Source organism: Borostomias antarcticus (assembly GCF_949987555.1).
Source record: "Borostomias antarcticus genome assembly, chromosome: 10".
Taxonomy (NCBI): domain Eukaryota; kingdom Metazoa; phylum Chordata; class Actinopteri; order Stomiiformes; family Stomiidae; genus Borostomias; species Borostomias antarcticus.
This window is the reverse complement of record NC_140243.1, coordinates 23,737,205-23,750,489: the sequence shown is the minus strand read 5'-3', so window position 1 is coordinate 23,750,489 and position 13,285 is coordinate 23,737,205. Positions and strand designations below refer to the sequence as shown.

The 13,285-nt window shown below is 49.4% G+C and overlaps 1 protein-coding gene across 1 annotated transcript; it reads right to left on the bottom strand.

Annotated features, from left to right (window-relative positions):
* Window positions 1–3,725: 3,725 nt before the first annotated feature.
* Window positions 3,726–5,408, bottom strand: LOC311313617 (transcriptional repressor scratch 1-like; the record flags this gene model as incomplete). Its single annotated transcript, XM_084443786.1, has 2 exons — window positions 3,726–4,450; window positions 5,297–5,408. The coding sequence occupies 2 exons, from the start codon at window positions 5,406–5,408 to the stop codon at window positions 3,726–3,728; spliced, it is 837 nt and encodes a 278-aa protein (XP_084299912.1).
* Window positions 5,409–13,285: the final 7,877 nt, after the last annotated feature.

The following is a 13,285-nucleotide window of genomic DNA, read 5'->3' as shown; positions in this document are numbered from 1 at the left end:
CGATTATAGGAGATGCATACAGACATACAGGTACACACATTAGTCAGTGCTCTGTCCAGGGAATATACTGATCCTGAGCCGCGGTGACGCTGATGTAAAAACAAACAGATCGACGTGTGAGAGCCTCGGTACGGCATATCTCCTGAACGGTAATGGATTCTACTGATACACTCTTGCTAGCGCAATTACGCCGTGCTTTGGGGACCCCGCAGTCGAGCTCAGCTCATAAAGCACATAATGATTCCTGCTAAATTGATGACATGGGGGGGCCTGAGTATAGCAGGCAGATTAATCTGAGGGAGTGTGGAGGAGTGTGTGGGGGGGGGGGGGGGGGGGCGGGGAGGGGGGTCAGGGTGAGGAAACGGAACCCAGTTAAACACTGAGCCTTAGAGAGAAAGAGGAGGAGAGAGAGGGAGGGGCTAAAATAAACCACAAGTTGTTCGTGATGTCAGGTCGATGCATCTCCTTTAAATGACTCAGGACTCCGGTTTCATGCAGCACATACAGAACAGGCTTAACAGCGAAAGAACTGCGTGTGACATAAGATACAGAACATACAGTATCACGTACAGTAAGCCAAAGAACCCCCCCCCCCCCCCGCCCCGCCTGGGATAGGATCCCTGTATGTTACACTGGGATCCTACTCCAGTCGCCAACTCCCAACAGACCCCAGAGGACATCCCCCTTTCTCCAATGGCGATGTTTGGGCTCACAAATGGCAGGCTGGGTTCACCACAGCGTGGTTCCAAACCGCCTCCGCTACGGTACGGAATCGCTCGCTACAGTCACATCAAGGACACGCCCCCCCCCCCCGGTGCTTCTGAAGCTCACGCCGCCCGCTCTCTCCTTCCCACACCTCAACGCATCGAGGGCCGCGATGATCAATCTGTCCGCGCGTGTGATCAGCAGCCCTCCAAGCAGACTGTCGCGACGGTAACCTCTTATCTGGTCCCGCCGCAGTTCTCCCGCGTCAGCAAGTTCACCGCCAGCGTTCGTTTGACATTCTGGGGGGGAAGTAGCGTCTCAATTTGGAGGTTCGGAGACGTGAATGTTAAAGCATTGAGAGCAAAAGAGCAATCAAGTGATAAGGAGTTATCTGTGGAGGGTGAAATAGCTCTCCAGGGCTACATGACCGGCTTTGACCCGAGACACAGCCACTGTAGTGGGGAGGAACAAAGCTCTTCTCAGCCCGGGCACTAAGTCATGTAGGCGGAGAGACGCCACGCAAGGTCATGTTTCAAACCACTTCCTGCAGGAGGGGGATGACACGCAGGTCTCTCGCGGCGGCTATACTATACATAGCTCCGGTACGCTGCGTGTTGCCGGTGGGTGAGGCTACGCTCCCAGAGAGCGCATGTTTTCGGTGTAGTTGTGCTGACCTGAGCATGGAACACCAGAGTCCCCCACAAGACCGCGGTAGTGCCGGTGACAACGAGCTGAGCCGGTTAAACTCGCCCTCCTCGGTATAAACGCTTTTCGGTGGCGTAAGGCGGTGTTTGTGAGAGGCGGTCACGTGCGTTCGCGGGTCAGTTTGAACCCAGTGTGGGCAGGTAGGGTGGGAGCTACTGATGAGTGACACAGTCACACCTGTTACACTAGGATTTTGTATCAATATCAAAAGGGGGAGAGATTCTTTGCCTTTAGACAGAGATGGATCGTTAAATTCTTAAACCGCAGAAAGAGGGTATTTCTACTTTACTTCCTGCTTTACACGACTAATGTTTCCTGAATACTGAGCATGGAAACGAAGGACAGGCGTCCCCTCCAGATGACTATAGTTCCGCCTCGCTGTAACGCGTGGTATTGATGTTTTAATTGGGATATATGTGCTGGAGCCATTTGCTACCGTACGTGGGTCACTTAGTTTTACACCAGGCTTTGTGACGTAACGTATGCCCAGTTTATGCGTGGCTGTGTTGACTATATAACAGCCTTTAGCCTACAGAGCATAGAAGCAGTATGTCACATAGTGAGCAAGGCAGTACTCACTAACAGAGTTTCAATAATGTTACTATGAGATAAAACAAAGGAGGGACAGACGAGAGGCTTTGTTTAGATATTCTTTATTATGAAGTGCCACAAAATGCTTTGTGTCTTGTGCTTACATCGTTTGAATACTGGCTCCAAAACTTGCAGGACATTCTCTCCGGAGAAATGTCCTGAAATAAGGTTGTTTGATTCTTTACAGCGGTAAAAATGTTAAATCCAAAGGATTATTTACAAAGCCTCCTTGCAATCAACGATCATTTCATTCTATAATCGAAATACAAAACAGAGGTCAAGCTAATACAAGTTTAATCTTCTCTACCTGAATCTATCGGTTCATTGTGCTACTTTTCAAGGTGGAGGTGTCTAGAATGGAAGTGCGTAGAGATTATATATCTGTGGGACAACCATGAGGCAGCAACAAGGCATCTTTTCCATCCTGCCTGGGTGCAGTGCAAAGGTTGCCAGAGCGTCCCTTCATATCAATGACAGGATGCCAAGGGCTGAATCTCAAGAGTCTTCCTTTGATTCCTTGAGTCCTCTCTGCTTGCCTCCTTCTCAAAATGCACCGGAGCAGAACATCCCAAGGGAGGAACCTGACGCGTCCGAGTGTAGTTGGAGAAGGGGTTGGCGGAGGGAGAGACTGCACACGGAACCAAGGAGAGACGTCTGAGGTCCCTCCAGAGTGTCACCTCCTTCGTGACCTCCATGGGCGCCTCCACAGATGAAGAGAAAGTTTCTGAAACGCTGTGGGCTGTAGTTCAGCACCACAAGCCTACGTCCTACGGTACCACTATCTAACTAAGAGGCAGGCAGTGCATAACAAGAAGGAAGAGAGGACTGATCGTTTTGTTTTTGTTTTTTTGTCGTCGTTAAACTAACACTACGTTGGCATTTTCCCTGATGTTGTATTTTTCTGTATGACTACGCGTACTGGAGTAAAACATACCTGATTTTTTAAAAACTGCTATACAGTAGGTAATACTTCATAACTTTTTCAAAAATACCATGCATTAAGTGATTATTGCTTTATTATTCCTCATGAGGCTCCAAGAGAAATATTGCCCATAGATACTATCTCGATTTTGGCTAAATCATAAGCTTTGTGATATTGGCATAGATTTCTTTTTTTGCATGCAATAAAAAGGTAACAACATAGGAATAACACTGAAAAAGTGACATATGCTTTGGCCTGTTACAACTAGAGGTTGGCAAACAAACTCAGAAACTAAAGTGCAAAGAATGATATTGAATAAGTCACACATGTTGAATAGATTAATAAATAAATAAAATTGAATTAATTAATTAATAATAAATAACATATAAACGTATAAATAACACATAGTTGAAGTAAGCAAAAATAAATCAATTCATAAATTAATTTACCTCAATGGAGAGTATGGTCACTTGCAGCAGTACATTTTATCCCAATAATCAAAACGTCTCACTTTTGTCTGGAGCAATCCACTATTGTCATCTTCATCGTCACCAAGTTTCAAAATATGTGATGTCATATCTAGGCGCTGGAAGTTTATTCTATCCAGGGGACTGGAGGAAGTAGAGGTGTATAAGTGCATGCGTAGATCAGTAATTCCTTCGGTTGAGTCTCAAGGAGAAAATTGTGCTATTGTTAGGGTTCCATTGGATGTGTAGGTGCGTCATTGGAAGGGGGAGGGGACGGTAGTTTAGGGTTGGCTGTCAACCAAAATATCATGTTATTCTGTCTGATAATATGGAGGTCATGCCTCGAGGGGGCTCATGGGCGAGAACGCGCCTTTGAAGCACGCGGACTCGTAGTGCTTGTTCAGGTAAGACTTGAGTGCGAAGGTCTTGTCGCACCTTTTGCATTTGAAGTGCTTGAACGCGGAGTGAGTCTGCATGTGCGCTCGGAGGTTGGAGCGGTCTGCGAACGCTTTTCCGCAGTGCGCGCAGCCAAAAGGCTTCTCGCCCGTGTGTGACCTCATGTGGCCCTGCAGGAGCCAAGGTCTGCTGAAGGCTTTGCCACAGATGTCACACTTGTGCTTGAGGTCGTGGGTCAGCAGGTGCATGGCCATGGCGGGCATGGACACGTACACCTTCCCACAGGTGGCGCACTTCTTGGCCATCTTGCTGTCCAGGCTGCGGTGCGTCTGTTTGTGTCTGCTCAGGTTGGAGGACGTGGCGTAGGTTTTCCCACACTCGTTGCACGTGTGACGCTGTATGGTCCTGGGACTGTTGATCACTTTCCTCCGTGACCTCCCATCCGTTATAAAGAAGGCATCCACCGTGTAGCCTCCGCTCACCGCGGTGTCTCCATTGATGTACCCGCCGTTGAGCTCCGACTGCGGGCTGTCGGGCGGGTCCGAGTCCGGGGCCCCGTAGTCGCTGTGGATCCCGTCGTAGAGCGGCTCAGGGGAGGGCACTTTGATGGCACCGTCGCTCTCTCCATCGTAAACAGACGGGCTGATGTAGTCACTGATGTAGCCTGTTGTTGAAAGAACAAGATCTTTATTCAATTATTCATACTCGCGTTGGGATTCGAGTGGGCAATCTGCTTAATAGACGCAACAAGCGAGCTGGCACCATCCCGCGAATGATCGACCACGGCACGCGCAATCAACCAAAGCCCCCGGGTGCGATGCGGTGGGGTAATTCAGCCTGTAACAGCTTGTCTAAAACAGGATTTTGAGAAACTGCCTACTACTGCTTTTGGCAGGAAACTACAAACACATTTATAGACGTTATAAACCCTGCTTAATATAGACAGTAGCCTCTCACTGAGAACAAAGACCTACACGTGAATAAGATCATTCTTTGCACCATGCTGACGTTGCACCTTCCACGAATAGTTGACATCAATGTGTGAAGGACTCTTTGTGAAAACACAATCGGGAAGCATAAATATTGTAGCCTACATTAGGACATCAGTTTGACTTCAGGACATTAAGTGGCAATTGGGCTAATCTTCATGGATTTTACACTGAGTGAAGCAACAATGCCTGTGTGCAGAAATATAACGCACACTTGTGGGTTGTGGAGAAGTTCCGTCTCAGCATCACAGCCATCGCTTCTCACGCCGGGAGAAGCCGTAATGTTTCACACATAACGCTTGTTTCACACACAACGTGTAAATAATTAGTTACATGGGATATGGCGTGTAGCCTACATGACAAAAATGATCACGGATGATCAATAAGATAATTTAGACTACACGTTGTCATCAGCTTAACGTGCTAAAAACATGCAAACATAGCACAAAAAGAAAGAAAAAAGGTAGCATGCTTATTGCGCGGAGAAGAACCGTGTTCTTGTTCGTAAATTGTGTGCTCACCTTTATCATGAATCCGCAGACTGAGGTCGGTCCTGGATCGCCCATATGAACTCACGAGATCCGATGAAAAATCATCTAGCTTCACCTTTTTGACCAGGAAGGACCTTGGCATGGTTTTACTGCTACACACACACGACCGGCCAGCGCGGAGTCCTCTCCTCTCCTAACACACAACCGAAGGAGACGCTCTGTCTGAAGGCTCCGTTACTTGCTTTACGAAGGGAGTTGCCTATCCGTCCAACCGTCTCTCTCTGTCTCTCTCCCGTATTGCTTACAGGGTTGACTCCGCCGCTTACCGTTCCGCAACTCCGTGTCTCGCACAAGGAAGAAATGCAACTTCAGCACTGGATAGCTTCAGCACCGGACAGCTTCAGCACCGGACAGCTTCAGCACCGGACAGCTTCAGGACCGGACAGCTTCAGCACCGGACAGCTTCAGGACCGGACAGCTCCCTTCCGTGGGCAGGCAAACCGGAGGAGCGGCTCAGAGCACCCTGCAGTGAGCAGCGGCTTTCTCTCACCGCGTGCCAAAGGATGCTTACAAAAAAAAGTAGGCTACGCCAATCTCTAGAAGTGTGAACACTGCAAAATGGGGCAGTCGTCAGCGTTATTCAATTAGGATAGACTTCTGTTATTCCAACTCCGAGTATTATTTACATGTAGGAAAAAGGGAGGTAAGATGCCAGCCGAAACGTTCCGCCGCCCTGCCACTCTCGCCCGATGCGCAGCCTTGGTGTTGCCGTGTGACTGGGAACGTTGATCAGCTGTTGGGATTTATACGGCGTAGCGATCAGGTGGGAGATGGCAATGGAAGGGGCTTAATTTAATCCATCAGAGATCTCGAGGGACCAACATTGGGCCCGGATGATTTATTGATGCTGTTACTCGCCCCCCCCCCCCTCCTTCACAGTTTTTTGTGAGAGAGTGCGCCGCCATGTTCTTTAGAGATAAGAATGAAAATTATTGTTATATTTCAAGTCGGCCCCTCTCTCCATTGAAAGTACAATCTCCGCCTGCTGTGCTTGTAACACATGCATATTCGATTTCACTTTCTTATGATTTGGTGCGGTTTGCAACTCATATCCCTCCGCATATTTATGATGACATAGCTTTTTCTTCCAGGAATTTTAACTACTATGCACCCATTAATTATCATACAATACAGCCTGAGGGCAAATTGCTCCTCATGAAATCAACTGCTTTACAGTTGATAGCTTTTAATGGATAATTAGCCTGACTAGTAATTTCATGTCATGCTGTTCATGGCCAACTTTATTATCAATATCCCTGATGTCCTTGTACTAAGGGCTCTTGACAACAGCGCCCTCTGACAAGCACCCAAACATGGGCGTTGTGTTGATGCACTTGAGGTTTTATTTGACATTCATAATCTAGGCCTTTGGAAATTAATCGTCCTCCTTGCCTGGACTACGACTCTCCAAACTCCAGCATCAACCATTCGGACCAAAAGGGCAACCTCATCATCACACGGTTGTGTGTCCAAACCACCTCCACTGCACTTGCACCCATGCGTCGGCCAGGATGTGCGTAATAACGACAAGACTGGGGCGAAGCAGTGGACTGATGTGGATTATTCTCAACTTGTACATTACTGTTGGACATCTGGTCCCCTAATCAGAAAGTAACATATGAGCAATTACCTGGAGACAGGCTCTGGGATGTCCAATTAAAGACTACATTCACCAGCTGGGAGGAGGTGTCCCTACCTGCAGGCTATTAGCTCCATGTGTACATTTCACGCTAGACGTGCGCGCGCTCGCAGGCTCACCTTGTTGTTGGGCGAGTCCTGGCGTAATTAACATGACATTTCCGGCCTCGTGGTGCAGCTCTGGGTTCAGATGTGCGTCGCGGTGAGGCGTAGTGATCTGATGTAAACGGGTGTAATACAGATCCTCTCAAGACCTCCTGTCGTCCGCTACATCCAGCCTGTCCCCTCACAGAGGGCTCGGTGATAGAGTCGTTGTTTGTTTTAATTGACACTGTCCGGTGGTGTTGCTCGCACGGTGACACACACACACACACACATACACACACCGCACACACAGGCACACACTTGCACACACACACATGCATGCACACACACATATGCACGCACACACACACACTCACACGAACGCATGCGCACACACACACACACACACACACACACGAACGCATGCACACACACATGCATGTCCTCTGGGCCTTGAGCTCGAGGTGGCAGTGCCCACTGTGGGTCTGGTGCCCAGCTGGTGCACGGTGCTGGTGGAGCGGTGTGTGTGTGTGTGAGTGTGTGTGTGTGTGTGTGAGTGTGTGTGTGTGTGTGTGTAGCAGGATGCAGGATAGGGGCTAGGGCGAGGCAGGCAGGAACTGCAGCTGCTGCTCCCCTCCTCTACCACCCCCCCTCCCTCCTCCTCCTTCTCCTTCAAATCCCCCCCCCCCTCCCCTCCAAGCAGATGGAGGTTGTCAGGGACAGGAGGAGGAGAAACGGAGAGAGAGAAAGATCCAACGGCCACGTGTGGGCCTGGCGTCTCCAAAAGTCCGGCCTTTCGCTTGAAACGAGACGACTAAACGCACGCGTCATCTAAGTTGTCACGTTCGCTGATCGCCGTTTGAACCCCGAGCGGCCAATCATCTGTCGCTCCGAGGGCAAAGTCCTTTTTTGTTGTTGTCTTCTTCCTCCCTCCAACACCTTATTCAACACCCCGCTCCCCGCTAAACCAGTCGGATTACTCTCCGAAAGGCCTAACGCCCGTCACTTAGCGCCCGGTGAAAGGTAGCGCTTCGCCGAATACAAGGTAAAATGCGTTTGGCGGAACTAAAAGACAATCCCATCGGTGGTTGTGCGTTGAAGTACTACACCACCCCCCGTCCCCCGCTCCCACCCCCCCTCCCCCGCACCACCCCCCCCCACTCCCCCGCGCTCCTCATAAGGCGGCAGCAGGAGGCGTCCCGTGGCTGCGTAGCGGCGAGATGAAGGGGGGGTGCTGTGTGTTGTCCCTGGGCAGGCTGTCGCAGGAACACTAAATATTGCTGAGGCCCCGTCTCATCAGGCAGCTCGGCGTATACATGCAGACAGAAGTGCTGGCCTAGGAGGGAAATCTCCCCACTTTACCCTCCGCGCCCGTTTCTGATGACTCCCAGCGAAATATAATGCAGCCTGCATTAGCTCACAGACGGAGAAAAGAGAGAGAGAGAAGAGAGAGAGAAGAGAGGGAGAGAGAGAAAGAAAGAGAGAAAGAGAATGCCCTAGATCGGACCAAAGCTAGGGGACATATAGGGGACGGAACAGGACTAGGGACACACACACATGCACGCAAGCGCACGCACGTACGCACACACACACACACGCGCACACACACAACTCTGGTTGGAGAGAGTGTTGCCACTGAGGAGGGAGAAATAAGATGACTTAAAGGCGCTTTCCCAGGCACAGATTAAGCCTCGAATTGACTTTCAATGGTTTATCTATCTACATGGAAAAACACTTTCATGTTGTACTATGTTTACTGGTAATCTGCGACAAGGCCTCTAGCTGTTTGCAGAGTTAGCCTTAAAGTACATCCTCTCCCAATATTGACTGTACGCCGGCGTCACGTGGGACGCGGCAACAGTCGAGTCCCCGAGTCTCCCGTGGGGGACAGATCATTCCCAAAGCCACTTCCTCCAGGTAATCATATGAATCAGAAAGATTGCATTTACACAGACACTCGAATTGCAGCGTGACAGTTTAATTGATGACCTCCTAACCAACACGGTTTTTCTACCCTTTTGAAAAGGGGAGGAAAATAGAGGGAACAAAAAAATCATTACCCACAACAGACAGCCAAACATTGACGTGTCACATGTGATAAAGGGAGACATATTTCTCCGCGCTACGCTGCAGTGTGCCGGGCACTAGAGAGAGCGCGGTGTGGAGAGCTCGCTGCTGATGTCATTATTATCTGCTGGGTTCCGCCGAGGCCCTGGAAGATGGAGCTGGAGGAGCCAGGAGGAGATAGGGAGCCAGGGAGCCAGGAGGAGATAGGGAGCCAGGGTGGGTGAGCCTGCCCAGATGCCCTAGCTAGGAGTTGCCCAGGCAGGCAGGCAGGCAGGCAGTCTGGAAAGGCAAGGCGGGCAGCTCCTCCTCTCTCCCCTCCCCTCCTCTCCTCTCTCCTCACCTCTCCTTGCCTCTTCTCTCTTCTCCCTTCCTCTTCTCTCCTCTCCCCCACTCTCCCCTCCTCTTCTCTCCTCTGCCCTACTCTCTCCTCCTCTTCTCTCCTGTCCTCTCATCTCCCCTTCTCTTATCTCCTCTCCCCTTCTCTCCTCTCCCCTCCTCTTCTCTCATCTCCCCCACTCTCCCCTCCTCTTATCTCCTCTCCCCTTCTCTCCTCTCCCCTACTCTCTCCTCCTCTTCTCTCCTCTCCTCTACTCTCTCCTCTTCTCTTCTCTCCTCTCCCCCACTCTCCCCTCATCTTCTCTTCTCTCCTCTCTCCTCCTCTTCTCTCCTCTCCCCTACTCTCCCCTCCTCTTCTCTCCTCTCCCCTACTCTCTCCTCCTCTTCTCTCCTCTCCTCTACTCTCCCCTACTCTCTCCTCCTCTTCTCTCCCCCCCCTCTCCCCTCCTCTTCTCTCCCCCCCCCCTCTCCCCTACTCTCTCCTCCTCTTCTCCCCCCCCCCTCTCCCCTCCTCTTCTCTCCTCTCCCCTACTCTCTCCTCCTCTTCTCTCCCCCCCCTCTCCCCTCCTCTTCTCTCCTCTCCCCTACTCTCCCCTCCTCTTCTCTCCTCTCCCCTACTCTCCCCTCCTCTTCTCCCCCCCCCCCCCCTCTCCCCCAGCCCCTGGCAGTGAGACCTTCTGCCGTTATTGGGAGTGTTATATCCCCATTCACAGCTGTATTGGTTTTTAGATTGGCTGTCTGGACAGCCAAGCGTTAGAGTGAGAGGGTGTCCAGTAGTGTCAAAATGAATAGATGCTCCAGGATATTGTATGTACATGCACTCATGTGAGCACACACACACAGATGCATGCGTGGACACACACACACACGCAGAGAGAGACACGCACACACACACACACACACACACACACACACACACACACACACACACACACACACACACACACACAGGCACAGGCACGGCTGTATGTTGTTTGCCCTGAGGCGTCCATGTTCAAGCACCGACCAATTCTGATGTTGTTTCATCAAAGTACATTGCAGCAAAACGTCCTAATGTTCTGTTGGAAGAGTTAGATAGGATTAACGTCATGGTTCACAAGGGGAAATAGCACTGGACACTCGGAAATGTTACCGAAATTAACTCTATACATTATGCAACTATCAAACAATGCACACCCTTATGGCCTCTTCATTACTGAAAACATGGCATATGGGTAAGAATATGAGGCTCTTATACCATGGGGATTAGTGCGGCCATGTTCCGCATTAGATTATTTTTTCTTCCTGAATATCGTGATCATCTTGGAGTTCTCCCATATGGCTGTGTAATGGCCCCACAGCTGACTCCCTGAACATTGCAAAGACAGCTGAATCTCTGGACAGTGTAAATCTTGCAGCTATTTCCCTGCAGCAGCTCTAAGAAAAGCCTGGGTCTTTACTCACCTAGAAAGTACATGGGTGACAGCGCGCGCTTGTGTGCTACTTGCCGATCAACTCAACGGTGGAATTCTGTAGCAGACGCAAAGCTGAATGCTGTAGATGAAGAGGTGGAGTGTTTTCAGGGTATAAATGAGTTATTCGCTTCTGTATTTCTCTAAGCGACGGTAGAAGTGAACTGTACTAGATGATGTGCGTGTTTCTGGTGTAAAAATATACTCTACTGTAGCTTCTACAGCAGAAGAGAAGACATTTCCAGTGTAGGCGTATAGTTTACAGTATGTATTTCTACAGTAGGAGAGAGGGTTTTCCTCAAGCATTGGGATTCCTCAGGTGAAGATGAATCTACCTGTAACTGACACTAGACTGTCTGAAAATGAGAATAGATCTCCGCTCGCCTCATCCCATAATAAATGGCAGTGTGTATGGTTGCGTTTATGACATTATTGTATCTCTCCCTCTCTCTCTTTCTCTCCCTCTCTCTCTCTCTCTCCTCCCCCAAGAGACTGACTGCGGGAAGAACTTAGGTGCTGCAGGGGTTTTTGAAAGCTATATAATTTGTGGGGGATTTCAGCGCATTTTTCAATTGGCTTTCGCCGTTTCTATGGCATCCCGCATAGGGGGAACGTTGCTAAAGATGATAGATGCGTAATGGCTGTTTAAATGTTCCATTTTACCCCTTAAACAGCCACACTGAAGGATTACGGCAGACAGAGAATAAGAGGAAAGACTGAGAGACATCTATCAAATGGGAATAATATGAGCTGTTGTAATGGGAGGGAGATTGCTCTGCCTCTATCCATGCTTTGTGAAGTGTGCTACTATCCATGCTATTCTACAGGCATAGACGTTTGACTAAATGGAGGACTTCCTCTATGTGTCTGCTGGATGAGGATTTCCTTTCTCTTTAGGGAATAAATGTGCAGGAAAGCCACGCTGGCAATATTATACACACTCCATTGACGTGTATGTAATGTTTTATGGGAGTTACACAGTCATACAGTGATTGCACTATGCTCGTTACTGCATAGTTATTATTTTTATAGCTTACAGTATATTTTATAGCATGTAGTGCTATTTTTTACAGCCTAGCTAACACGCTCATAAAGAGAGTCGCAATTAGGGTGGTCCTCTCTGTGAGAGCTTGGTGACCCGCAGACCCCAGCCTTGACCTTGTGACCCCAGCCGTGACCATCTGACCCTCCTGGCCGGTGCTGCCCACTGACCAGAGGGTCCCACTGGCTCCCAGCCCTGGCCATGTGACCAGAGGGAGACCAGTTGGCTAGCAGCGAAGACCATGTGTTTGAACCCAGCTGAGGCCTCTCCTCGTGTTCTTTGGCACCTGGCTCCGTGTAGCGGAGGTGGTTCGGTGACACACCAGACTGGTTAGTGACATCGACTGTGACTTGTGTTGCTGTCCAAACGAAAGCTCTTGGGAATAATAGACACACTAGTGTGTAACAGTAGTACTAGAAGAGCCCTTTGAAATCAGAATTTAGTTCTGTTTTCCTTTTTTGGGGATTATTTTTTCAGTTTGGAGTTAAAACGTACGCCTTTAGTGCTTCCCCCAGGCATAATTAAGAAATGCACTGAGAAAAACAGCGCTAGGCAAGGAGGTTTGAAACCAACAGGGATGTTTTTGTGGGTCATATTATCTCAAATAAAAAAAATAATTAATTAAAATAAAACAAAATAAAAAGCTCAAATTTTGAATGATTTCATGACCTCTAATGCACTTTCTCCAACATCTCTCAATTCTGTGTTTTTCCTGTTTATGTCTGAAATGTTTCTTTATGTGTGGATTGTGTGATTCCATACCATAGGGCCCTATAAAAGGGGGAGGGGCCAGTCCTGTTAGTCACATCTGCTGACAGGGCCTCGCCTGTCCTGGTTGGCTGGTCAGCTGGCCGGCTGGCTGGCTGGCTGTGATCACCAACCTCTGCTGGGTCCAGAGAGCAGCACCTATGTCTGTGATCAGGCTGCGTCACGGGACCCCAAACAAACATTCATCTTATTTGTCACAAAGCATTCCCTAGGGAGAGGGGCTGGGCATCGCCATGGTCCGTGACCGGACCGCACCAGACCGGCTGCTCCGCGCACACGTACACACACACACACACACACACACACACACACACACACACACACACACACACACACACACTCTGTTATCTCTCCCCGGCAGTGTGGGAGATCATTAGATGGGAAGTTAACAGGGCTGAGAGGGGGACAAAAGACACATTATGCAAATGTTGTTTGATTTGGGTCTATTCTGCTTCACTGAGAGTACATCTCTTTCTCTTCAATCTCCCTCCCTAGTTCTTTCTCTCCTTTCTTTCTCTCTTTTACCCCGTCTCTTTCTCTCTCGCTCTTTCACTCTCCCCCTGTCTGAGAAGG